This window comes from Macaca fascicularis, chromosome 11 (assembly GCF_037993035.2).
Source record: "Macaca fascicularis isolate 582-1 chromosome 11, T2T-MFA8v1.1".
Classification (NCBI taxonomy): domain Eukaryota; kingdom Metazoa; phylum Chordata; class Mammalia; order Primates; family Cercopithecidae; genus Macaca; species Macaca fascicularis.
This window is the reverse complement of record NC_088385.1, coordinates 119,844,992-119,872,561: the sequence shown is the minus strand read 5'-3', so window position 1 is coordinate 119,872,561 and position 27,570 is coordinate 119,844,992. Positions and strand designations below refer to the sequence as shown.

The 27,570-nt window shown below is 42.6% G+C and overlaps 1 protein-coding gene across 3 annotated transcripts; it reads right to left on the bottom strand.

Moving 5' to 3' along the window:
* Positions 1-13,850: 13,850 nt before the first annotated feature.
* OAS1 (2'-5'-oligoadenylate synthetase 1) lies at positions 13,851-26,626 on the bottom strand. 3 transcript variants are annotated; one of them, XM_065524846.2, is made up of 6 exons: positions 26,380-26,626; positions 24,742-25,030; positions 22,368-22,552; positions 17,002-17,231; positions 16,019-16,198; positions 13,851-14,365 (listed from the first exon to the last, which is right to left on the bottom strand). In XM_065524846.2, the coding sequence occupies exons 1-6, from the start codon at positions 26,557-26,559 to the stop codon at positions 14,023-14,025; spliced, it is 1,407 nt and encodes a 468-aa protein (XP_065380918.1). In that variant the 5' UTR covers positions 26,560-26,626; the 3' UTR covers positions 13,851-14,022. The 3 variants fall into 3 exon arrangements, with proteins under 3 accessions (XP_065380918.1, XP_005572363.3, XP_065380919.1); XM_005572306.5 differs by having other exon boundaries at positions 16,045-16,198; XM_065524847.2 differs by having other exon boundaries at positions 16,045-16,198; positions 22,345-22,505.
* Positions 26,627-27,570: the final 944 nt, after the last annotated feature.

The following is a 27,570-nucleotide window of genomic DNA, read 5'->3' as shown; positions in this document are numbered from 1 at the left end:
ATTGAAGGAGAACAGACCCTAGGTTAACTGTCACGGTTGTCAGTTGTGCTGGCATAGTAATGGCAGCCTCTAAAGACATGCGGTCTCCCGCCCCAACCTTTCTGTGTCGAGTAACACAGAAGTGCAGCAGAGGTGCCTGTTTAGGGAGGGAGCAGTGAGGGTGGGGCAGAGAGGCAGGGAAGTGCCCAGCATACCTGGCCACATCCGGAAAGAACGGGAAGCCCTGTATGCGGAAGACTCGTTCCTGGCACTTCCCCTTTTCTCACCTCTGCCTCCGGATGCAGTAAGAAAGTACCAACTTCATAGGGAGACAAGCAGAACATCCCCAGTGAGCAAAAAGCACACATCCAAAGGTGCCAGATTATTTTGGGAGATTGAATGCTATGGACATAAAAACTCACATGTAAGGACATTAAAATAATCAATAAAGGAGAAGGAGTCTTCTATGGTCTGAATTTGTCCCCCAAAATTCATGTGTTGGAAACTTACTCCCCAGTGCAGCACTTGGGAAGTGGGGTCTAACAGGAGGTGTTTGTGTCATGAGGGCTCTGCCCACATGGATCATGGCCACTATGAAAAGAGCTTGCAGGAATGGGTTCATTCTCTTCTGCTTTTCTGCCATGTGAGGACATAGCGTTCCTCCCTTCCAAAAGACACAGCATTTTTCAAGGTGTCATCCTGGAAGCATAGAGACCAGGCCTTAACCTGCTGAAGCTTTTATCTTGCACTTCTCAGCCTCCGGAACTGTGATACATAAATTTCTGTTCTTTGCTAATTACCTAGTGGCTTTCTGTTTTAGAAGTACAAATTGCACTAAGATGGTCTTAGAAATATATAATTAACATCCTCAGAGGGGATATTATTTGTAGATATTATATCCATTATAATTATTCATTGTATTCATAATTATTCATCATATCCATGAAATAAGAACAGTTATGAAAATCAACAACCACCACCATCACATTGGAAGTGAAAAAATAATGCAAAATAAAACCAAAGATGAACAGAAAAACCAAACCTTCTCCATAGATGGGCCGAATAAATATACCTGAAGATAAAATTGGTAAACTGGAAGATGGAATGGAGGAAATTACCCAAGATTACAGGAAAGCAGGACATAGAAAAGAAAGGTATAAAAGACAACTTATGAGATGTGGAAAACAGATCCATTCCTTATTCTTATAAATATTTATTGAGGCCGGGTGTGGTGACACACACCTGTAATCCCAGCACTTTGGGAGGCCAAGGCGGATGGATCACCTGAGGTCAGGAGTTCAAGACTGGCCTGGCCAACATGGTGAAACCCCGTCTCTACTAAAAATACAAAAATTAGCTGGACATGGTGGCAGTCACCTGTAATCCCAGCTACTCAGGAGTCTGAGGCAGGAGAACCACTTGAACCCCAGAGGCGGAGGTTGCAGTGAGCTGAGATCGCACCATTGCACTCTAGTCTGGATGACAAGAGTGAAACTCTGGCTCAAAAAGAAAATAAATAAATAAATAAATATTGAGTGTTTTCTTTATGGTAGGCACTTGTCTAGCACAGAACATGTGTGGTGAGTAAGTGAAAAGGCCTCTGCTCTCATGGAATTTATATTCTAACAAGAGAAGATGCACAAAAAATTAATAAGCAAATAAATGAGAAAACGTTGGATTCATGGTTAGATAAAATCTTAAGCAGAGGGTGTTTCTTGGGGCTCTTGGAATTAGAAGGCATATCTGGACAGGTCACCCACACTTGTGGGTGTAACAAAATGTCTCAGAATGTCTGTTACAAATTCTGTTACTTACTACTGTCAAAGATATTCTTGGTTGATACAGTAGCAAATCATCTACTGTTCTCCTTGGAAAACTTGCTTGTTGCCTATATGTAAAAGGTGCCAGTATCCACCCACAGATACTCTGTCTTTTTGCCTGTCTGCTTAGCCAACTCACTCACCACCTTGTACTGTCCCAGGAAGAAATTGCCACTGGTTTCTTTTTGAAAAAGAATCTTCTTTCTTCCTTCCTTTCCTTCCTTCCCTTCCTTCCTTCCCCTGTCCTTTTTTTTTTTTTTTGACAGCGTCTTGCTCTGTCATCCAGGCTGGAGTGCAGCAGTGCACTCTTGGCTCACTACAACCTCTGCCTCCCGGGTTTAAGTGATTCTCCTGCTTCAGCCTCCCAAGTAGCTGGGATTACAGGTGACTGCCACCATATCTGGCTAATTTTTGTATTTTTAGTAGAGATGGGGTTTCACTATGTTGGCCGGGGTGGTCTCGAACTCCTGACCTCAGGTGATCCACCCACCTTGGCTTCCCAAAGTGCTGGGATTACAGGCATGAGCCACCGTGACCGGCAGAAAAAGAATCTTCTGATGCATCAAAAGAATAAGATGGATTCATGGATGGATAGAAGGATGAAGAAATTGTAGATATGCTATCAAGCAAGTGCAGTAAAACATGAATTGTAACATCTATGTGGTGAGTATGTGAGTGTTCACTGCAAAATTCTTTCAATGTGGCTGTTTGCTTGGAAATTTTTCTTAATGAACTGTTGGAAGAAACTGGCAAACTATGGCCCAAGGGCCGCATCTGGTCCAGCCTCAACTTGTTTTTGTACTTTTTTTTTTTTTGACAGACTCTCGCTCTGTAGCCCAGGATGGAGTGCATGGCAGGATCTTGGGTCACTGCAACCTCCACCTCACTAGTTCAAGCGATTCTCCTGCCTCAGCCTCCTGAGTAGCTGGGATTACAGGCACCTGCCACCACACCTGGCTAATTTTTGTATTTTTCCTAGAGACAGGGTTTCACCATCTTGACCAGGCTGATCTCGAACTCCTGACCTCAAGTGATCTGCCTGCCTCAGCCTCCCAAAGTGTTGGGATTATAGGTGTGAGCCACTGCACCCGGCTGTTGTACTTTTTAACACGTTTAAATGGTTAAGAAAAAAATCAATAGAAGAATATTAAAAATAAAAGAAGAATATTTTGTGATGTGAAAATTATGAAATTCAGTGCCCATAAACAGAGTTTAATTGAAATGCCGCTACACCCATTTGTTTATATGTTGTCTATGGTTGCTTGCATTATAGCAACAGCAGAGATGAAGAGTCCAACTGAGGTTGGATGGCCCATAACGCCTAAAGTATTTACTGTATTGCCCTTCACAGGAAAACTTGGCCAATCTAGCAATCGCTGGGCACGTAGGCGGGACTTAATGATAGCTGCAGTGATTCTCATTTCACAATTCTGTTTTGTTCTTCTACATCAACACTAAGAAACCTTACTCATGACACTTATGATTTTCAAAAAGTATTTTATTTAATCAGCTGGCAGTACCTGGGGGTTGAGAGCAGGGGTAGAGTGAGGTTCAAGGGGGGATCCATTGACAAAGGAGAGAACGACAGTAAGACAGTGTGTTCTTCCAGGAGCTGATGCCACTTGCAGTCACAGTGCTTGAGAAATTGCATAATAGGCTGGAAATGGCAGATTTCTATGTTGATTCTTCATCACAACTAGGAATTATGTGCATTACCTCCATTTAACAGATTATGAAACTGAGGCTCAGAGGAGCTAAGTGACTTGCCTGGGACTGTACAGCAAAGCAGGGCAGGGAATGTGTGCCTATAGAGCTTAATTAAATGGACAAGGAAGCGCTAAGACAGCAGGGTAGAAATTAAGAGCATAGGCTTTGAAGGCTGGCAGTTTAGGGTTTGCATACCAGCTCTGCCACTCACCAGTTGTGTGACTTTGGGCACAATGACTTCAACCTGTCTGAACCTCAATTCTCTCATCTGTAGCAACGGGGAAATAATGCATTCATAGGTTTAGCAAAGTGGCTGGCATCAGATAAGCACTGAGTAAATAGCAGTTGTTTTGTTTTTATTACTTTTATGTTATTGTGTTTTTTGTTTGTTTTTGTTTGTTTGTTTGAGATGGAGTCTCGCTCTGTTGCCCAGGTTGGAGTGCAGTGGCACAAACTCAGCTCACTGCAACCACCACTCCCCAGGTTCAAGCGATTCTCCTGCCTCAGCCTCCTGATTAGCTGGGATTACAGGGGCTGGCCATGATGCCCCGCTAAATTTCATATTCTTAGTAGATATGTGGTTTCACCATGTTGGCCAGGCTGGTCTCGAACTCCTGGCCTCAAGTGATCTGCCGACCTTGGCCTCCCAAAGTGCTGGGATTATAGGCATGAGCCACCGTGCCTGGCCATGTCATTGTTTTTATGATGATTATTAAGATTAAACCACAGCATCCTTTTCAGTCATACATAGCTAACTCAAGACTGAGATCCCACTATTTGTGTAAATCTACCTAGTATTTTTTTCTTAAATTTTATTTTTTAATGAGGGAGAGAGAAAGAAAGAAGGAGAGAGGGAGGAAGAGAGGGAGGGAGTTCACATGTATGCATATGGGGGCATTGAAAGCAGAGCTGGAAATAGATGCTAATTTTAAGTAGAGAGAGAGGTTGGGTTGCAATTAATTTTATGAGACGTCTGTTTATTATTGAAGATTTTCCTTGCTGTGATTCCTGCCTCCCTAAGCAACCTGGAAAATATAGGATAATGAGGCTCCTCTTGTCTGCTGCAAATTCACCACATGTTCACTAATTATTGGTGTAGTGCCTTCTGCCAACCGGTGTCAGGTTTACCTGAAAATGAAAAAAGGAGTGTGTGCTCACTCTCATATTAAGCAGCCTGTCTGCCCAGAAAGCATCAGTGAGAGAAGCCTATAGAAGCATCTCCGCTCTGGCAGTCAGGAGACCCTAGGTCTTTTTCGTGTTGTTTTGCTGTGCAGTCCCAGGCAAGTCACTTAGCTTCTCTGAGCCTCAGTTTTATTATCTGTCAAATGAAGAGAATGCAGGGCAACAGTTTTAGATGTTTTGGAGTCAGATGGTCTTGAGTTTGAGTCTGGAACCTATCTGTACCACATGAGCAAATGAGTGCCCTCTTCTGAGTCTGTTTCCTCATCATTGAAAAGGATTTTATTTATCAAACAATTACCAGATGTCAGGTATCATTCCAAACACTTTATAAATATTAACTCTTTTTTTTTTTTTTTTTTTTTTTGAGACGGAGTCTCGCTCTGTCGCCCAGGCTGGGGTGCAGTGGCCGGATCTCAGCTCACTGAAAGGTCTGCCTCCTGAGTTTACGCCATTCTCCTGCCTCAGCCTCCTGAGTAGCTGGGACTACAGGCACCCGCCACCTCGCCCGGCTAGTTTTTTGTATTTTTTAGTAGAGACGGGGTTTCACCGTGTTAGCCAGGATGGTCTCGATCTCCTGACCTCGTGATCCGCCCGTCTCGGCCTCCCAAAGTGCTGGGATTACAGGCTTGAGCCACCGCGCCTGGCCAATATTAACTCATTTAATCCTTGTACAAATCCTATGAGGTAGATGCTATTGTCAGGTTCCTTTTAGAGATAGGGAAACGGCATAGAGAGGTTAGGAAATTAGCCCTATGTCACAGAGTTGGTAATTGGTAGAGCCAGTATTTGAACCCAGGCAGCTGGACTCCAGATTCCTTGCTTTTAGCTCCTTCCTCCTTCCATCATGTTCCTCCACCTCACAAGGTTGTGATGTGAGAATAAAATGAAATAATGAATGTAAGTTCCCTAGCGTGTGTCTGGAAAGTTGTAAATGTCAGTAAGTGGAGACTGCAATGGTTATGGTTATGCCTATTAGTGGAATGAGCTACCCAGGATGCCCCAAAACAAAAGCAAATACAATTCCAGACTGCATGAACAGAAGGCCCAGAAAAAGCATCTCTGTATAGTGTGTGGGTATGTGTGGAAATGGTGACCCAGAGACTTTGGCCAAGATGGTGTAAATATGGAACCCATCAGTGAAAAATCTGGGGTTGAAAGCCAACCATCCTATTTTCCCGAAAACCAGTATATCCAGAAATGTCGATCAGCAGCCAGCTAACCAAGGAGAGTGTGTGTGTTAGAGAAGAGAGAAAGAGAAAGAGCTCCCCGAATGAATGTGTGTTTCACTGAGTGAATGTGTGATGTCAGGGTGTGGGATACTCCCAGGGGAACATAACATTTGAAGGAACACAGTTTGATGGAGTTGATGCCTGCATCAGCAGCCTGTTGCTATTAAAATGAACCCTCATTTTGTTCAGATTTATTCTGGCACTAGGCTCAATATGTCACTTTATACAGTGATCCTGAGTTCAGTGGATTTGCTTATGGTCAGCACAAACCCAAACCAGGAGGGACAGGCATCCACAGTTCTGAGGCTGTCCCTTTAGGCATGATACAGTCTTTGGTCTTCAAGTCATAGGATTCAGTTCAGTAAATGCAAAGGTGTCTGTAATTTTGGACAAGCTACAACTATGCTGGATTCTGTTTCCAGCATCCTTGCTCCCAAACATAGATGGTTGCTGTGAACTATGATGTGACCTCTGACAACTTCTCCCTACATTAACACAGTGGAAAAAAAATCAGAAAATCTGATAATTCTTGCTTGATATAAGTGAAAAAGACACTTATACTGCATCTGAGCCATGCTGCAGCTTGGGGGACTATTTGTTACAGCAGCTAATGTTAGCCTAACTAATACATCAAACTTTGTCCCATGTGATATACCAAGATCGTAGTAGTCCTGCCATAATCATGCATGTTCTATAGAGTAAGGTTGATTTTAGTACAAAGCTGTCATGTGGGAGACTGTGGAGACCTCACCATTTGTGGGAGAGAGCAAAGATGGTGAATAGAAGTCTCCTATGGCCAAACACAAGATCTTTACTTTCACAGGATTCTGGGAGTCACACGGCTAAGAGTAGGGAGAAAGGCATTTCTTAAATTCACCGAAGATCCTATGCTCTGAATGATGTGTGACCAGAGAATTAGAATTGTTGCTAATTTCAGGTATATAGTGATGTTGTGGGAAGTCAGGGACCCTGAACGGAGGGACCTGCTAAAGTCGTGACAGAAGAATATAAATTGTGAAGATTTCATGGTCATGTATCATTTCCTCAATCAATACTCTTATAATTTCCTATGTCTATCTTTACTTTAATCTCTTAATCCCGTCATCTTCATAAGCTGAGGATGTATGTCACCTCAGGACCCTGTGATTATTGCGTTAACTGCACAAATTGTTCTTGAAGCATGTGTATTTGAGCAATATGAAATCTGGGCACCTTGAAAAAAGAACGGGATAACAGTGATGTTCAGGGAACAAGGGAAATAACCATTAAGTCTGACTGCCTGGGAACCAGGCAGGACAGAGCCTTATTTCTCTCATTACTGAAAATGGGTAAGAGAAGTATCACTGAATTCTTTCCCCGATAAGGAATATCAATAATTAACAGCCCTGGGAAAAGAATGCATTCCCAGTGTGGGGTCTCTAAAATGGGTGCTCTGGGAGTATCTGCCTTATGCTGTTGCAGATAAGGGATGAAATACGTCCTGGCCTCCTGCAGCGCCCCCAGGCTTGCTAGGATTAGGAAATTCCAGCCTAGCGAATTCTAGTCAGACCAGTTCCCTGCTCTTGAACCCTGTTAAGATGTTTATCAATGACAATGCATGCACAGCGGGACATGAAACTTCATTAGTAATTCTAGTTTCACCCTGACCTTGTGATCTCACCCTGACCTTCTGCCCTATGATCTTTTTGTCGCCCCTGAAGCATGTGATCTCTGTGACCCACACCTATTCGTACACTCTCTCCCCTTTGAAAACTGCTAATAAAAACTTGCTGGTTTTACGGCTTAGGGGGCATCACGGAACCTGCTGACATGTGATGTCTCCCGTGGACACCCAGCTTTAAAATTTCTCCCTTTTGTACTCTTGCCCTTTATTTCTCAGACCAGCCAACACTTAGGGAAAATAGAAAAGAATCTACTTTGAAGTACTGGGGGCTGGTTTCCCCTGACACAGTATGATGTTCAAGAATCATGTCGTACTCCTCAAACACATGCATTTTTTTATTAACATAAAATTTTAGGCCAAGTGCCATTGTTCATGCTTCTGTAATTGCAGAATGCTGGGAGGTGGAGGCAGAAGGATTGCTTGAGCCCAGGAGTGCAAGACCAGCCTGGGTACCATAGTAAGAACTGGCCATTGCCCCCCACAGGCTCCTGCCATCAGATTTATTAGCCCTCTAATAAATTATTAGATCATTTATTAGATAATTATAAGATAAATAGAACTCTATTGATTAGACCACTCATAAACAGTGCCTGTTACCTCATCAGAAAATTGTCCCTGAGGAGTCTCTTGCTCATCTTTGCATCCCCAGCACTGAGCCAGAACATGGCCCATGGCAGACCTTTGATAAATATTTTTTGAATAATCATCATAATAAGCTCTAACTTCCTTCAGGATAAGCTATATGTGAGGTACTGGCATAAATCCATCATCCATTAGCTCATTCAGTCCTCTCTGTAACACTAAGAGCCACAATTGCACCCAGATTTATTTATGTATTTATTTATTCACTTATTTCTGAGACAGGGTCTTGTTCTGTTGCCCAGGCTGGAGTGCAGTGGCTTGATCATGGCTCGCTGCAGCCTTGACCTCATGGGCTTAAGCAATTCTTCCTCCTCAGCCTCCTGAGTAGCTAGGACTACAGGCAGGAGCCACCACACCTGGCTAAATTTTTTTATTTTTATAGAGACAGGACCTCACTCTGTTACCCAGGCTGGTCTTGAACTCCTGGGCTCAAGCAATCCTCCTGCCTTGGCCTCCCAAAGCATGACCTCCCATTTGACAGAGGAGAGTCTGTTTCACCAAGGAGTTAGGTAAGTGACTTGACGTCTCGTAAGATTCAGAAGCAGGATTTGAGCCCAGGCAGTCTGACTCCAGAGCCCTGGGTTTGATCTGCCTGAAGGGAAGTTTGGAGAGGGGCAATACTGGCCTGTGGCTGGCTGGGAGAGGGGACCCTGGCACCTCACAGACAGATGTGAGGGCTGTGCAAGGAGGGGATTTGTGTGAGGAAAAGGGGCAGGGTCTGGGAGAGTTCATGCAGGGCCTCAAAGACAGTGGTACATCAAAATTCACCCCCTTATTGAGCTAGGAGACCTAACATGAAGCTGAGTGTGCAGAGTTCACCCATCAACCCTGGACCTCTAACTTGACATTGAACGTTTCCTCATTTTAAACACTTCTGCTGTGTCCTAATTTCTTCCGTGAGCTTCACTCTCATTTCTGTTGGCTAAACGTTAACTCTTCTTAGTTTTGTTTTCTCATCAGGGAGGAGCTGAGGAAATTTATCTCTGGGGGCTCAGAAATTTCCAGCTCGGGTGCTTCAATTTTATATGATAGTTTCCCTTGTCCTTACACACTTGCTCCTCTGTTTCCAAATCTTGTGAATTTGTCCTTGAATCAGCAGCTCCAAACAACAGCACCCCAGAGCTTTCTGTAGCCTGTGCCTGCCAACTTTGCATAAACTATCAGAGCTTAGCTGAGAGAAATACTTGTCAAAAGCTTTTTTTTTTCTTCTTCTTTTTTTTTTTTTGCAAAAAAAAGTGTCTTTATTATTTCCCATGGCCACAGAAAATTTAGAAAAGTATAAAGATCACCTATAATGCTATAGCCAAATATCACCACTGAAAACGTTTAAATCTCCCATGAACTAACCATTACAAAATGAAATTAAAGAAAGCATGCCAAGTACAATAGTACTGAAACAAATACCTAGGAATACACATGATGAAAACCATGAGAGACCTCTCCAGGGAAAATGATAAAACATTGTCAGTGTCACTAAAGAACGCTAAAATTAATGAAAAGAAACTCCAAGTTCATGGGTCAGAATCATCAAATTCTATATGGATCTATATATCTATATATATAATATAGATGTTATTCTTCCCAAGCTAATCTGTGTAATTCTAATCAAATGCCTCCCCATATTTTGGAAGGAGCTTAACAAATTGAGTATAAAATTAATGTAGAAATAAAAAGGGCCAAGAGGAACCAAAGACTTGATAAAAAGAGAACAGAGTTCTCCCAAAGATACTAAGAATTATAAGGCTATAGTAATTAAGACAAGGTTGTATTAACTCAAGGACACAAAAAATAGAGCAATGGAAAAGAGCAGAGTCCAGAAACAGACTCCCACATAGAGGGACTCTGGGAATATTTAAGAGGTGGCTTTGCAAAGAAGTGGAGAGAGCATGGTCCCTTCAACAAATGCTGCTGGGATAACTGAGCATCCGCATTGGAAGAACTGGAACTGAACCCCTTCCTCACATGCCGTATGAACATAAATGCCTTTTGTTGTCTGTGCATTTGGTGTCACATCCATGAAATCACTGGGAAGACCAATGTCATGAAGTTTTCCCCATGTTTTCTTCTAGTAGTTTCAGTTTCAGGTCTTATGTTTAAGTCTTTAATCCATTTTGAGTTGATTTTGTGTGTGGTGTAAGGTAAGGGTCCAGTTTTATTCTTTTGCATGTGGACATTCAGCTTTCCAGACACCATTTGTTGAAGACACTGTCCTTTCCCCATTGTGTATTCTTGGCAGTCTTGTCAAAGATTAGGTGGCCATGTATACAAAGCACAGGCAGCAAAAGCAAAAATAGGCAACTGGGACTACATCAGACTAAAAAGCTTCTGCATAGCAAAGGAGACAATCGACGGGCTGCAAAGACAATCTATGGAATGAAGATAATATTTACAAACCATACATCTAATAAGGGTTAATCTCCACAATATGTAAGGAACTCCTACAACTCACTATCAAAAAAATTAATAATCTGATTTAAAAATGGGCTAAGGATTGGAGTAGATCTTTCTCCAAAGAAGACATACAAATGGATAACAGGTATATGAAAAGATAGTCAATGTCACTAATTATCAGAGAAATGCAAATCAAAATCACAATGCAGTATCACCTTACCCCTGGTAGGATGGCTATCATTTTTTAAAAAAATGAACAAAAGATAACAAGTGTGAGGATGTAGAGAGATGGGAACTCTTGCACACTGTTGGTGAGCCACTGTGAAAAACAGTATGGAGGTTCCTCAAAAAATTGAAAATAGAACTACTGCCGGGCGCGGTGACTCACAGCTGTAATCCTAGCACTTTGGGAAGCCGAGGTGGGCAGATCATGAGGTCGGGAGATTGGGACCATCCTGGCCAACACAGTGAAACCCTGTCTCTACTAAAAAATACAAAAAATTAGCCGGGCACGGTGGCGGGTGCCTGTAGTCCCAGCTACTTGGGAGCCTGAGGCAGGAGAACGGTGTGAACCCAGAAGGTGGAGCTTGCAGTGAGCTGAGATCGCATCACTGCACTCCAGCCTGGGCAACAGAGCAAGACTCTGTCTTGAAAAAAAGAAGAAAAAAATTGAACTACCATATGTTGCAGCAATACCACTTCTGAGTATTTATCAAAAAGAATTGAAATCAGGATATCAAAAAGATAACTTGCATTCCCATGTTTACTGCAGCACTATTCACAATAATCCAGTGGAAACAACCTAAGCAGGAGGCAGAGTCCCCTTGGGAAAGGACCCTGTGACACCATAGCATATATAATAATGGTTTCCCCCAAAGGACCTATAGCCATTTATTCAGAGGATGATAACACTGGAAAAGGGGAATCACTCAACATTTCTAAGACTGTTGAGCAGAGGATCAACATTGATAACGATGCATGAAAACCCAAAGCATCATCAGATTCTGTCCTCATCAGAGTAGGGGTATATAGGAGCTAAGAGTGAAAAATGGAGCCCTGGCCAAGTCAGGCTTGTAATATGCCCACTGTGTCTATGGACCGACCTGGTGATCATTTCCCTGTCCCCTGAATGTATATTCAAAAAGGACATGCTTGGTAAAAGACACTACCCCTCATTGGCTTGAGTGTTAAGTGAGGGCTATCACAGTGAGGAAGGTCATGGGGATACCTTTGAAAATGTCACCTCCCTGGCCAGGATAGTAAATCAAAACCGCTATTACATCTCAGAGCCAGGGAAGTACAGAAATTAGCACCCTCTTATTAAATCCTAAAGGGCTCTGCAACTGGTATAGGCTTCAGTGTAAGTCACCCCTCTACTTGGGCCACACCAGCCTGGCAGGCCACACGGTGTCCAAAGTGTTGGTCATGGGAAAAGATGTCATTCAGAGATTACGGCAATATCTAATTAGAGAATTATAACGCAGACCCCTCCAGGACTCTGGAGCAAGCCCATGTCATTTGCAGCAAAAATGTCTATGCCCTTTGAAAAACAATCCTGGGGCACTCCTGGGTGCTGTTGTAGATGGAAGGTTGATCATGTGGCCATGTGGCTCTTTGATCAAACAACTAATTACTGATTCCATTAATCTACTGTTGGTTGTGGCACTGCTATAAAATGAAACACTCTCAAAAGGCAACATAAGTGCATTTTCCACATGGTAAAATATAATGAAACCATTATATTGGGATATCCACACTCGCCTATTGGCATGGAGTGTGTGATGATTGATTTTATGTGACAACTTGACTGGGCTAAGGGTGCCCAGATAGCTGGTAAAACATCATTTCTGGGTGTTTCTGTGGGGGTATTTCTGAAAGAGATTCACATTTGAATCAGTAGACTGGCATCATCTAATCCAGTCTACAAATAGGACAAAAAGACCAAGGAAGGGTAAATGTGTGCTCAGGTTGAGCTGGGACATTCATCTTTCACTGCCCTTCGACATTGGTGCTTCTGGTTCTCATGGTGCCAGAGCAGAAAAACATAGGAATTCAATGAATGAGGACACATTGAGACCATACTGCAGTGATTAAGAACATGAGCTTTAGAGAGAGAAGGATTAGGGGTTCAAGTTCAGACTCTGCCCCTGACCAGCTGGGCGATCCTGGGCAAGCACCGCAACCTCTTAGAACCTCAAGTTATTCCACTTACTATTATGAGAATAACATCAAAACCCATCTCACAGGGGCAAAACCCATCTCACAGGGGTGCTGGGGGACTAAATGGAAGAATATAATCTGGACAGACCAAAGACTGCTTGCCAGCTACCCAAGTGACCAGCAACTCAGGTGATCAGAGCATTCAAGTTCTTTTGTGAGTATTTATGAGAGTTTTATATTTTAGAGTATTATGAATGATATGCTGATTCTTGGTCCCAAGGACAGTGTAACAATGTGGCAATGTAAGTCAGTATAGTCGAATCTTTAATCCAGTGATTTACCTTGGAGGGCAGAGCTGTCCAATAGAAATACATAATATAATGTAAGCCACATGTGTGATTTCACATTTTCTAGTAAACACAATTAAAAAGGGAAAAGAAAGAGATGAAGCTCATTTGATTTAACTCAAATATATTTAAAAATTGTCATTTCAGCACACAATTAAACAAATTATCAGTTGGCAAGAACTTGGCCTTCTTTTCATTTGTACTAAGTCTTTGTAACCAAGTATATATCTTGCACTCACAGCACACATAGATTTAGACTAGCTATGTTTTAAGCATTTGATACATGTGGCTAGTGGCTGCTGTGTCACATAGAGAGGTTCTAGAATTTTTCTCAGAGATATGGAGAAAGGATAAATCAAGGATGCTTGTTTCAGAATTACTAGTAATAGGAAAACCATCTAATATTAAGATGTTTTGCACAAATGTCAACTCCATAAGGACACGGATTTTTTTTTTTTTTTTTTTTTACTTAAAAAATTCTGGAAGCCTTGGCTCTGCAGGGTCATGAGGACAGGGATTTCTGTCTGCTTTTGTGCATTGCTATGTTCCCAGTGCCCAGAGCTATGCTTGGCACATAGTAAGTGCTCAATAAATATTTCTTGTTGAATCAATGTATACACACACACACACACAAACACCCACACACACACACACACACCCCCCCCCCCCCAGATAGGCATCTGTACTTCTTGGCGGCTCTGTGCCTTGAAGTTAATAAACACCCAATAAATGGTATTTGCTTTATTTTTATTGTTATTGATAATACATTAGACATAACCCTCCCATCAGGTTCACAGAAGAAAGTCAAGGCTGGAATTTCATTCTCTTATCTAAATCTCTCTGTTCTCTCTCAGGGAATATTTTCAGAGAATAGGTGGAATGAAGCGAGGCTGTGGGGAATGTTATCTATGATAGGAGAGAGGGCATAGAAGGCCAGGAGTCAGGAGACCTGGGTTCTGTCCTGGATTATACACCAGCTCACTGAGGACCTTTGTCCTCTCTGGATCAAGCGTCCCACCTGGAAACGAAGGGGCTGGTCCAGATAACACTGGAGCCCTTTTCCCTAAGATGCACTGGCATTCAGAGGATGGTGCATGTCCAGTTCTCTTCTGCCTGTGGAGTGGATGCTGCCTGGAGTATGCTGGGGCTATGAGAGAAATGAGGGCACTCATATGTTTGGATGTAACCATGTTGCTGATACATCCTGGGATCGTAGGACTCATCGTCTTCACTGTCGCTTTCAGCCTGAAAGGGTGAGACACATGATCTCATCAGGGAGTCTTCCTACCTTGCAGCTGGATTCAGTGAGCATTTAAGGTGGACACTGTGACATGCCATCTGGATCCCCCTTTGAGGAAAGACTAACAAACCCCAGCTGCTGGGATGGTGGGCAGCAGACAGACTTCAGCCCTCAGCCCGTTTAGGGGTTGCCTCAGCTGCAGAGAGCGTTTTGCTCAAGGCCATGCCCTTTCCCAGGTGCCCAGGCACAGTGAGTGGTCCATGTAGGGGTATAGAGGCCTGGCCACTTCTGTCGCCATGGGGCAGCTCTAAAGGCCATTCCAGCTCCAGGGCTGTCCTTGAAGTTGGCTGAAGCTGGCATTTGCTTTGCATCCCTGTTCACTTCTCCCTATGCTCTTTCTTTCTTTCTTCCTATCCTTTCTTCCCCTCCTTTCCCTGAGTGCTGGTTCCAGTGGCTCTCCCCCAGAACATCCTGCACACTAAATTCCATCCACACTAAATTCCATTCCTAGCCATCTGCAACATCATCAATCCCCTGGAATCAGACAGATTCCTGCTTGGGGGTAGAAAGATCCAAGACTGGGTCCTTTGCCCCTATTTAGCCCAAGGCACTCAGCTGCTCAGAGTCTCCCACTGGTCAGATGAAAGGTGAGGATGAGACCAGGCTGGCTGTTTAGCACCGTGACATGAGCACTGGCTTTAGAGTCCACTGAGTTTGAATCCTATTTCTACCACTCGTGATGTCCTTGAGCAAGTGACCTCACCTCTCTGAGCCTTTGTCTCATCTGTAAGATGGGAATGATAGAAAACATACCTCATGGGACTTTTCAAATGACTAAAAACAGAATGTCCATTCAACTCAGCAACTCCACTACTGAGTATCTACCCAAGGGAAAAGAAATCATTATATCAAAAGACACCTGCACCCATATGTTTATCGCAGTGCTATTCACAATAGTAAAGTCATGGAATCAACTTAAGTGCCCATCAGTGTGGACTGGATAAAGAAAATGTGGTATATCTACACCATGGAATATTATGCAGCCATAAGAAAGAATGAAATCATGGGTGCAGCTGGAGGCCATTATCCTAAGTGAATTAACCCAAAAACAGAAAACCAAATACTTAACATCTGCTAAAGATGGGAACAATAGACACTAGAGACTCCAAAAGGGAGGAGGGAGGAAGAAGGGGAAGGGTTGAAAAAACTCCTTTTGGGTTCTCTGTTCACTAATTGGGTGACAGGATCAATAAAGGCCCAAATTCCACCATTACACAATATAGCTGTGTAACAAATGGCACATGTGCCATCTGAACCTAAAATAATAAAAATTAAAAAAAAGAAAACATGCCTCATGGGATTGTTGTGAATATTTAAAGAGATAGTGTATATTAAAAGGCTTAGGACAGAACCTGAGCCCGAAGCAGACAGTCAGTAAATAGTGCTACAGATTATTATTATTACTTTTAGGGGAATGAACTCTGGACAAGGGATGTGAAGATTCCAGAAACCCTCGATTGTGACCAAAATGACTGTTAAATATGGAGCACAGCCTGGAACTATATGAATACAAATGGCCTTGGCAAGAGGTAAGTTCTTTGGAAAGAATGGTCTCCAGCTATATGTCTCAAGCTGTGTGGAGAGGGGCAGGGATGAACGGCAGGGAGGAAGCAGGAGGTCTCACCAGCAGAATCCAGGAGCTCACGGGGGACCCATCCCAATTCTTAAAGCATGGGTAATTCAGCCAGGCCTCAGCCTCTTGTGCCAGCTGCCTCCAACCCTTTGTGTCTCCACCACCCAGGTTTCCTGTAGGGTCCGCCGGGTCCAGAATCACAGGCCTGCAGAGCAACATTTAGAGAGGGACAAGTGAGAAGCTGGGGCTCAGTCCAGGGAGTCCAGATGCTCCTTGGAGAGCAAAATAGCAGCCTGGGATGGACTGGGACTCAGAGCACGAGGAAGGGCTCCCTGGGGTATGTCCCCAGTGCCCTGTTCCCCAGTGGGCCGTGAGCATGAGGAGAAGGAGCCTTGCACTTGCGCCTGACAGATGTGGGTTTGAATCCCACCTCTGCCCTTTATGAGTGATGTGCCCTTGAGTAGGTCACTTGAACTCTCTAAACCTCAGGATTCTTATCTGTAAAATGGAGATAGTTCCACATACGTATCTCAAAGGCTATGGTGTGAGGATAGAAAAAGCCCAGTTATGTGAAATGCTCAGCACAGTGACTACAACATAACATACATGTCAGTAATATTGATAATAATTTTTACTATTATATTAGCATGTGTTAGTCTTACAGCAAGCTTTCAATACCTGGGAGCAATTACTATCATTGTTGTTGCTGCTGTTCTTATTTCAGTTCAAATTCCAGCTATTTTACTCATTTTCTGTTAAGGGCCGGACGAGCTCCTTACCTCTCAGAACCTCAGTTTACTCACCTGTAAAATGATAGTGCCTGCCTCACAGGGTTTGAGGTAGGTGTTTAAATCAGGTGGCAGTAGTAAAATGCCCAGTACGAATGACAGGCAAGAGGATATTCTCACTAAGTGGGGAGCCCTCCCACCTTCTCCATTTCCAAGGCACTGTACCTGTGTCCAGGTGTTCATTTACATAGGGGAGCTAAGCCACGTGGGGATAGCATACCTGGGTTTCCTGAGCTGCCTGCTCAGGTACTTTCCAATAATGGGGTTTTGAAAGTCATAATACTTTGTCCAGTAGACGCAGAGTTGCTGGTAGTTTATGACTAATTCCAAGACCGTCCGAAATCCCTGGGCTGTGTTGAAATCTGTTTCCATGCTCCCTTGCTCCCAAGCATAGACTGTCAGGAGCTCCAGGGCATACTGAGGTGGCAGCTTCCCAAGCTGCTTCTTACACTGAGAAGAGGAAAAACAATCAGAAAAAAAATTGGTTTGCTCAACTTTTGTGTAAACTCCATTTCTCATGGGTCAAATCCAGCCTGCCACCGGTTTTTATAAAGTTTCCTTGGAACAAATCTCGGCTCATTCATTTATGTATAGTTTATGACTGCATTCATGCTACAAAGGCAGGGTTAAGTAGCTGCAACAGAGGCTGTGCAGTCCACAAAGTCTAAAATATTTACTATCTAGCCCTTTGTTTTTTTTAAAAAAGTGTGCTGGCCCCTTGTCAAGAGTGCTGGATTCTTATTGATGTGAGTTTGAATCCTGGCTTCACCATTGTCCGATTCTAAGTTGATGACTTAGACTCACAGAACTCATTATTTTCATATGCTAAGTGAGTGGTCATAATAGCACCTATCTTATAAGGATACTATGAAAATTAACTGAGAAGAAGGACTTGCAATGTTCCTAAGAAATGCACAGAAGCAAATGAAGTTCTTTCTGGAGGAGTATACATAATCCAAAACCTGAAATTCTTTCACACATAATTTTCAAATACAATGACCAGCACATATGCAACCAGGCACAAAAGGAAACAAAACACTAAGAGTTATGACCAACAGAAAAAAGAAATAGTAATAAACTTACAAAACTTTAAATATTGAAAGACTGAATACAGACTTTAAAATAACTAGGAACCCTACAAGGAAAACTACAAAACATTGCTGAAGGAATTCATAGACGACACAGACAGATGGAAACACATCCCATGCTCATGAATGGGTAGAATCAATATCATGAAAATGACCATACTGCCAAAAACAATCTACAAATTCAATGCAATTCCCATCAAAATACCATCATCATTCTTCACAGAACTAGAAAAAACAATCCTAAAATTCATATGGAACCAAAAAAGAGCCCACATAGCCAAAACAAGGCTAAGTAAAAAGAACAAATCTGGAGGCATTACATTACTAGACTTCAAACTATACTATAAGGCCATAGTCACCAAAACAACATGGTACTGGTATAAAAATAGTCACATAGACCAATGGAACAGAACAGAGAACCCAGAAATAAAGCTAAACACTTACAGCCACTGATCTTCGACAAACCAAACAAAAACATAAAGTGGGGAAAGGACGCCCTATTCAACAAATGATCCTGGGATAATTGGCAAGTTGCATGTAAAAGAATGAAACTGAATCCTCACCTCTGCCCTTATATAAAAATCAACTCAAAATGAATCAAATACTTAAATCTAAGACCTGAAACCATAAAGATTCTAGAAGATAACATCCAAAAAACCCTTCTACACATTGGCTTAGGCAAAGACTTCATGACAAAGAACCCAAAAGCAAATGCAACAAAAACAAAGATAAATAGATGGGACTTAATTGAACTAAAAAGCTTCTGCAAAACAAAAGAAATAATTAGCAGAGTTAACAGACAGCCCACAGAATGGGAGAAAATCTTCACAATCTATACATCCAACTGATATCCAGAATCTACAAAGAACTCAGATGAATCAGTAAGGAAAAAACAAACAACCCCATCAAAAAGTGGGCTAAGGACATGAACAGAGAATTCTCAAACGAAGATATACAAATACGAACAAGCATATGGAAAAATGCTCAACATCCCTAATTATCAGGGAAATGCAAATCAAAACCACAGTGTGATACCACCTCGCTCCTGCAAGAGTGGTCATAATAAAAAATAAAAAAATAGTAGATGTTGGTCTGGATGTGGGGAAAAGGGAACACTTTTACACTATTGGTGGGAATGTAAACTCATACAACCACTATGGAAAACAGTGTGGCGATTCCTTATAGAACTAAAAGTAGATCTACCATTTGATCCAGCAAACCCAATAGTAGGTATCCACTGAGAGGAAAAGAAGTCATTATACAAAAAAGATACTTGCACACACATGTTTATAACACCCCAATTTGCAATTGCAAAAATATGGAACCAACTCAAATGCCCATCAATCAATGAGTGGATAAAGAAAATGTTAAACACACACATACACATGCACACACCATGGAATACTACTCAACCATAAAAAGGAACAAAATAATGGCATTCACAGCAACTTGGATGGAATTGGATACTACTATTTTAAGTAAGTAACTCAGGAATGGAAAACCAAACATTGTATGTTCTCACATATGTGGGAGCTAAGCTATGAGGAAGCAAAGGCATAAGAATGATACATGGGACTTGGGGAACTGGGGGGAAAGGGTGGGGTGTGGCAAGAGTTAAAAGATTACACATTGGGTACAATGCACACTGTTTGGGCGATGGGTGTACCAAAATCTCGGAAATCACCACTAAAGAACTTATTCATGTAACCAAACACCACCTGTTCCCCCAAAAACCTATTGAAATAGAAAAATTAAAAAAACGTAATTGTCTCTCTGTGATCAGCGGTTTGAATAAGGACAGGAAAGGAGAGGTATCACGTATCAGAGCCATATATGTATACACATGAATCTGTGTGTGCTCATGTCACAGAAAAGAAGTGCAAATAAAACATAAGATAAATAATAAAAATTAAAAATAAAATAAGTAGGAATATCATATTCACAGGATAAAATAAGAACTTTCAATAGTTAGCAGGGAATTAAAAGCCATAAGAAGTAACATGGTAGATACAAAAATATGAAATAAAAATTTTAGGATAAAAATGGCAACTGTAATTAATAGTGCCACAGCAAATTAGATATAGCTAAAGAGAAAATTAATTAATTGGAAGGTAGATTAGAAGAAACTATTCAGAATAAAGCATGGAAAAATAGACAAAAAGATGAAAAATACAGAAGAGAATATAGAGATATGAAAGATAGAGTAGGATCTAACATACATTTAATTGGAATTCCGGAAGGTGAGGAGAGAATGAGGGAGAATCAATCTTTTAGAAGGATGGCTGAGAAGTTTCAAAACTGATTAAAGATATCTATCCACAGATTCAGGACTCTTAAAGGAATCCCTATCAGGACAAATAATAGGAACCCATCATTACGACACAGCAGATTGAAGCTAAACAAAATCAAAGACAAAGAGAAAACTTTTACATGCAGCCAGAGGAATAAGATAGGTTACCTACAAAAGAGCTGCAGTAAAGACTGGCAACTGACTTTTTAATGATGACAGTGGAAGATGGAATGATATATTTAATGTACTGAAATGACCACCCAGCAAAAGCACCCTTCAACAATGAAGGCAAAAGCATGACATTTTCAGACAAAAACTGAGAGAGTTTACTACCAATAGACCATCATCAAAAGAAATCCCAAAGGATGTATGGTCATTTAGGAAAATTACCCCAGATGGAATGTTAGAGGTGTAAGAAAGAATGAATAGTGAAGAAAGTGGTAAATCTGTGAGTAGATTAATTAAACATTTGGCTGCAAAACAATAATAATACTTCGAGGCACTTGAAAATATAAAGAGACTTGAAATATACAAGAAATGTAGCATACAAGTTGGAGGTGGTGATGATGGTGGTTAGTGGAGTTAAAATACTGTAATCTTGTCTTGTTTTAAAGGAGAAAAGCATCAAGAAAGAAAGAAAAAGATAATCCTTGGCTGTGCAGGACTCTTGTAATCATTGTACAGCAATTAGTATTCCTGCCTTCTTTCCACTAAATGTAAGTAGCACCCATGTCCTCCCATTACCACGGTTACCAAAACCACCCTCATTAATTTTCAATATGTCCCTGGGGGCAGTGCTGCTTTTGTCAAGAACTGCTTTTGTAAGTTCTACAATGCTCAGGCTCCATGATTAAAATTCATGGAACAGCAAACACTTAGAAGTCTAGCAACTAAATGACTGTCTTTTTTTTACCTAGAGATGTTACTTTTAAATTGGAAAATGTATCCCTGATTATTTTCACTCATTCATTCATTCATTCATTCATTCATTCATTCAAGAAATATATATTGAATGCCTATTATTATCAGGCAAACTCTTAAGTCAGTAGACCGAAATTTGAGTTTTTGTTTGTTTGTTTGTTTGAGGCAAGATCTTGCTCTGTCATACAGACTGGAGTGCAGTAGCACAGTCTTGACTTACTGTAACCACCTGCTCCCAGGCTCAAGCGATGCTCCCACCTCAGCCTCCCCAGTAGCTGGGACTGCAGGTGCTCACCATCACATCTGGCTAAATTTTTAGTTTATTTTGTAGAGACAAGGTTTTGCCATGTTGCTCAGGCTAGTCTTGAACTCCTGGGCTCAAGCAATCCACCTGCCTTGGCCTCCCAAAGTGCTGGGATTACTGGTGTGAGCTACCATGCCCAGCCAAATTCAAATTTTACTTCTGCTACTTATTGGCCGAATAAGCCATGTGACCCAAGGAGTTTCTCTTGTTGTAAAATGGGTTTCATAATAATGCCTAACCTTATCTAACTTACAGAATCACTGCTAAAGTTGACTAAGATGCAAGGCATTTAAAAGTGAACAGAAAATTGTATCACATCTGCAAAACATAGATAAGCTAAGCACATAATACATGTTAGTTTTTATTATGTGTACTCTTGTGGTGGCTAAAAGATGCCACATTAATCAGGACCGACTATATGCCATGTTACTGTAGCTGTGGCATGCTACTCATTGCAGATGAGAAAGCAGAAATAACAGAAAGGTTAAGTTGCTTACTTAAGGCCAGCTAGCCAGTAAGTGGGAGGAAAGAGCATCTGAACATATATTTGTTTGAAACTCTTGTTTTAACTTATCCACCTTCTGAAGAGTGTGGTTGACTCTCTCTCTCTCTTTGCCTCTCTCTCTCTCTCTCTCTCTCTCTGTGTGTGTGTGTGTGTGTGTGTGTGTAGCATTGATTCATTTATTCAACAATTATTTACACCTATTATGCACCAGGCTGTTTTAAGTTCTGGGGATATAGCAGTGAACAGAACACCAAAATCCCTTCCTTCCTCTCTTCCTTCCCTTTCATTCTCCCTTCTGTTGCAGCCTCCTCCCTCTACCCTCTCCACCTCTTTTTCCTTTCTCTCCTCTTTCCCTCCCTCTGTTTCCCTCCACCACTCCCCCTCCTCTTTCCTTCACTCCCTTCTTTCTCTGCTCCTCCAACCCCTGCTCTGCTCCCAGTTGAGACAGGACCCGCCAGGCCTGGTAGGAGGGCCATACATTTTGGTACCAGTGCTTGACTAGGCGGATGAGGCTCTTGAGCTTGGTGGGGCGCTGCTTCAGGAAGTTTCTCTGTAGTTCTGTGAAGCAGGTGGAGAACTCGCCCTCTTTCTGCAGGGAGACGCACTCCTTGATGAGCTCGACATAGATTTGGGGGTCAGGTTTATAGCCGTCAGTCAACTGACCTGTTCGGGCAAAACCCACAATTTAGGTGTCAGCTCTTCTCAGAAGTTCCTTCAGTCACTCTGAGGGGACAATCCCCCTTGCCATGGGATTTGATTGGAAAGTGCAACAAACCCAGGACTGGGAAGCCTGAGGTCCATTCCCGATCCTCCCTCCTGCCCTCTCCATTGCCATCACCCCATCCAAGCCACCACATCACTCGCTGGAACTATGGCAGCCACCTCTTTACAGGTTCCCCCACAGCCCATTCTCAACCTGGCACCTAGAGAGAACTTTTAAAATCTGATCACGCTGCTTCCTGCATCCCACAACATCTAGACTTTTAAAACCCAGAGTCCTTATGGTGGCCAATGATGTCTAGTGTGATCTGGTCTCTGGAACCTCTCTCACCTCACCTCCTCTCTTGCTTCCTTTGCCCACTTTCTACTTCTCTGACTTTTTCTCTCTTCTTCAAATGTGCCACAGTCACTGCTGCTGCAGGGCCTCTGTACTTGCCGTTCCTCTTCCCAGAACCTCCAGATCTTCCCAAGGCTCACTCCTTCTCATCACTCAGGCTCAGGGACCCTCCCTCCGGATCCTGTCTAAAAAAGCCCCCTAGCCCCCATGGCTGTCTATTGTTTCACCCTACTTCATGGTTTTTTTTTTTTTCCAAGATGGAGTTTCGCTGTGTTGCCCAGGCTGGAGTGCAATGGCATGATCTTGGCTCATTGCAGCCTCCATCTCTTGGGTTCAAGCAATTCTCCTGCCTCAGCCTCCCAAGTAGCTACGATTACAGGCGCGCACCACCATGCCCAGCTAATTTTTGTATTTTTAGTAGAGATGAGATTTCACCATGTTGGCCAGGCTGGTCTTGAACTCCTGACCTCAAGTGATCCCCCTACTTTGGCCTCCCAAAGTGCTGAGATTACAGGTGTGAACCACTGTGACCAGCCTTCTCCCTCTTGTCTTTTACAACCGTTGTACTCTAGCCCCCAAAACAGGAAATGGCACAAATGAGAGAATCCAAAACTTTCTCACACCCTGGTGTCTTTGGAGTGTCAGCCTTTTATTTTTATGGCTGCCCTAGGACTAAAGGAAACTGTGACAGTACCTTTAATTAAGTACTAATTACTTGATAATTAATCACTAATTATTGTTTAATGACCAACTATTAATTAGTAGCCACTAATCAGTAAGTTCAAACAATTTAATAGTAGCTGTTTGTTTGGCTTGTGACAGACGTCATTGCATTTCCCTCAACAAATTAAAATCTGAACTATTCCGTGTCCCTCTCTGAGTTCACTGTGGTGTTCTGAGGCGCCTTCATATACAGCTGGGAAATTCATAGTTTTGATTGATTGACTGATTGAGACAGGGTCTTGCTCTTGCTCTGTGCCCAGGATGGAGTGCAGTGGCATATTCGTGGCTCACTGACACCTTGAACCCTTGGCTGTCCTCATGTGATCGTTCAGTCTCAGCGTCCTGAATAGCTGTGACCACAGGCATGTACCACCACACTTGGCTAATGTTTTAAAATTTTTAGTAGAGATGAGGTTTCACTTTGTTGCCCAGGCTGGTCTTGAGCTCCTGGGGTCAAGCGACCCTCCCGCCTCAATCTCCCAAAGTGTTGGAATTACAAGCATGAGCCACCACACTTGGCTGGAAGTTCCTATTTTTGAACACCTATTACTCATCAGAGCTGAATGTAGATGATCATTTATCAGTTAAAATAATGATATGATATAGGCAGTGTGGTTTTACCAATTCTCCTGATGTGGCGAGGGAGCCTCTGAGAGGTTACACTTCCTGTCCGAATGTTCCTGCAGATTATAAATATCTATCTCCCAACATGCTGCATACGTTTGATGAGATCTCATGTTGGGACAAAGATGAAAGTAACATGAACTTTAAGCCACATCTTTGCTGCCTGATTTTAGAAAGATAAAATTCACACATTTTGCCATAAACAGAACAGTAAGCCTTGCAGATGTTCTGTAAGAAACGTCTTTGTCCTCACATTATGCCAATTTGCTGTTTAGTGTCTCTCCTGTGATAGATCATGACCATATTCATTCTTGCCCTGGAAGAGATCCTAAGGTCTCCTCCCACCCTGCTTTAGAGGGATGCCCTGTTGGGGCAAAAAGCTCTCAAGCTGTGGGAGATTTCTGCTCAGAAATGGGAAGAGGGAGAAAAAGAAGCTGGGAGCTCTCACCCAGGGCATCAAAGGCAGGCAGCACATCGAATTCCACCCCCTCCCCAAGCTGGGGCGAACTCAGCACGAAGCTGAGCGCGCGGGGATTGTCCCAGCGTGGAGCCTGGACCTCAAACTTAACGGAAAATGCTCTCTCTCTTTGACAGGCTTCCAGCTGTTTCCTAATTTCCCGGATGAACTCTCCCCGGCGATTTAACTGATCCTGAAAAGTCGTGAGAGGACTGAGGAAGACAACCAGGTCAGCGTCAGATCGGCCTCTGAGGGAGGTGCCTTTGCCAGAGGAGCCACCCTGAAAAAGACAACAAGAATAATAACTGACGCTTAGTGAGGCAAACCTCCCTAAATAAAATGACAGGAGCAATCATTAACATTATGGAGCATTAGCCACTGTCCTGAAGGCGTCGCATATCTTAAACTCCTATGATGCTCGCAATGATGCTATGATTTGGGTGCCATTATCATTAGTCCCCATTTTACAGATGGGAAATGGATGATCAGTGAGATAATATATCAGCCCCATCGCCCAGCTAATAGGTGGCAGATACAGTTCAAACCTGGGGGCCTTCTTCCAGGATCTGTGTTCTTTTCCCATTGTCCTTTACTATGCCCAAGACTAGCTTATGCTGGGTGGTTCACACTTACTATTTCACTTAATCTGCACGGCCCTGTGAGGTGTTGAGGGGAAGAGGAGGAAAAATCAGTTAGGTAAACGGTCAAGGCTGGGCCCTGGAGGAGTGGCCTGCCTGAAACTGGCGCAGGAAGTGGGGCTTATCTGAAACAAAGCCACAGTCATACGTACAAGAGAAGCGACGCTTTGTGCTTGCCTAGAGACATACCCACAGCTGCATAAGGTAAGGGGAGTTGCACAGCTTTACTGACAACAAGTTTCTCAAACAGTTACAGGGAAGAGAGCAGTTTCTTGTAAAAGTTTTTTGCATTCATCTGCGATCCGGCAATCCACTCAGACTTCCCTCTCCACAGCAGAGAGAGCTTTCTTCTTTTGCTTACTGAACTTTTGCTCCAAGCTCACCTTTGTGTCCATGTTCCTTAATTTTCTTGGACGCAGGACAAAGAACCTTGGGTACTAATTCAGACAATGAGAAGCTGCTACATTAAGGTGCATTGGCAAGACTGCAACAGTATGGGGGATTATGGCTGAGGAAACTGGGACACAGAGCAGTTAAGTGACTCGCTCAAGGTCTTGCAGCCAGCAGATGCTATTTGTTTTCAAAACATATGATTCTTCACTGCAGAAATGGTGAGCCCCTAGCCTGGCCACTAATTAGCCAGTGGTTTACCAGAGCTGGGCTTCAGTTTCCCTTTTTCTGAAATGGTCATGGCCTAGGACAGTGGTTCATAAACTTTAATGGGAAGGTTGGGGGGAGGGTCACTTGTTAATAATAGGGATGTAGCATTTCACCCCAGAATCTATTTTATCATACTGTGTGGATAAGTAAGAAACCACCAGCCCAGAAGATCTCAGCTGTCTGTACTCACATTTGCACCCTGGGTTCTAGGTTTCTCTCTCTCTCTCTCTCTTTTCTTTCTCTCTCTCTCTTTTCTTTCTCTCTCTCATTCTCAATCTCAACGCTTGTGCGTTCAGCCACCCCTCCCCTGGCCAGGCAGGCCTGGACTCACCTTTACCACCTTGGACACACATACAGGGTAGGAGCTACCTCGGAAGCACCTTTCCTTCAGGAACCCACAGATGATGTCAATGGCATGGTTGATTTGCATGCGAAAATGCGTGTCTGGCAAGAGATAGTCTTCAATGAACTTGTCCAGAGATTTGGCTGGGGTTTTTCTGAGATCCATCATCGACAGGAGAGACAGTGGCAACAGAACTGGCTCCCAGACCTGTTCACTTTTATCTCTTCTGCTGACTGAGCCTGGGCTGCTGTTGGTTTCGTTTGCTCGGAAGGGAGGAGCCGTCTTTTCATTTTCCTTTTGCAAATCAGACACTCCCCTGATTCCAGTGCTGAATTTCATCTGCTTGCTTTCTGCTTCCTGAAACTTACCCTTTGTCCTTAAACCAGCAACTAGCAGCCCAGCCTTTCTCTGAACTCTATTCTGGAAATGCATTTTAACCCCCAGCCAACATAAATCATATTTAACAGATTTTGTGTTTCCTTCTTTATCTTTTCTTTGTTGTTGATGAAATCATTTCACAGTTGTCTGTGGTATTTTCCAGCAATTCATGCCCATTGCAAAAAGAAAAAAGTCAGAGAAATCAGGAAGTGGAAAGATTATCTATGATTCTAAAACTACAAAATTGCCTCTATAAACATTTTGATATAGAGCTTTCCAGATTTTTTTTTATGTTAACACACACACAAACAGAGGTCTCTTTTCTTTTTCTTAAGAATGGTATTATACTATGCTTTTTTCCCTTTCAATTAGTAGATTTTTTACTTTATTATCTTTTGGAGACAGGATCTTGCTTTGTTACCCAGGCTGGAGTGCAGGGGCATGATCATGACTCACTGCAACCTCAACCTCCTGGATTCAAGCGATCCTCCTGCCTCAGCCTCCTGAATACCTGGGACTACAGGCATGCGTTACTGCACCCAGCTCATTTTTTATTTCTTGTAGAGATAAGGTCTTGGTATGTTGCCCAGGTTGGATTTTGTTTTTCACAGCAGTTTTAGGCTTACAGAAAAATTGAGCTGAATGTGCAGAGAGTTCCGTAAGAGCTCTCTCCTTCTGCCAATAAGTTCCTCTATTATTAACAGTGTGTGATACATTTGTTACAATTGATGAATTGATATTAATACATCATAATTAACAAAAGTCCATTTACATTAAGGTTTACATTAAGGTTCACTCTTG

Coding starts and splice junctions, on each gene's coding strand:
- OAS1 (XM_065524846.2), bottom strand. CDS start 26,559: ATGATGGATCTCAGAAAAACCCCAGCCAAATCTCTGGACAAGTTCATT. Junction 17,232..22,367: donor TCAAGCACTGGTACCAAAAT/GTATGGCCCTCC, acceptor TCCTCTTCTCAG/TGTAAGAAGCAGCTTGGGAA. Junction 16,199..17,001: donor AGGCAGCTCAGGAAACCCAG/GTATGCTATCCC, acceptor GTTGCTCTGCAG/GCCTGTGATTCTGGACCCGG.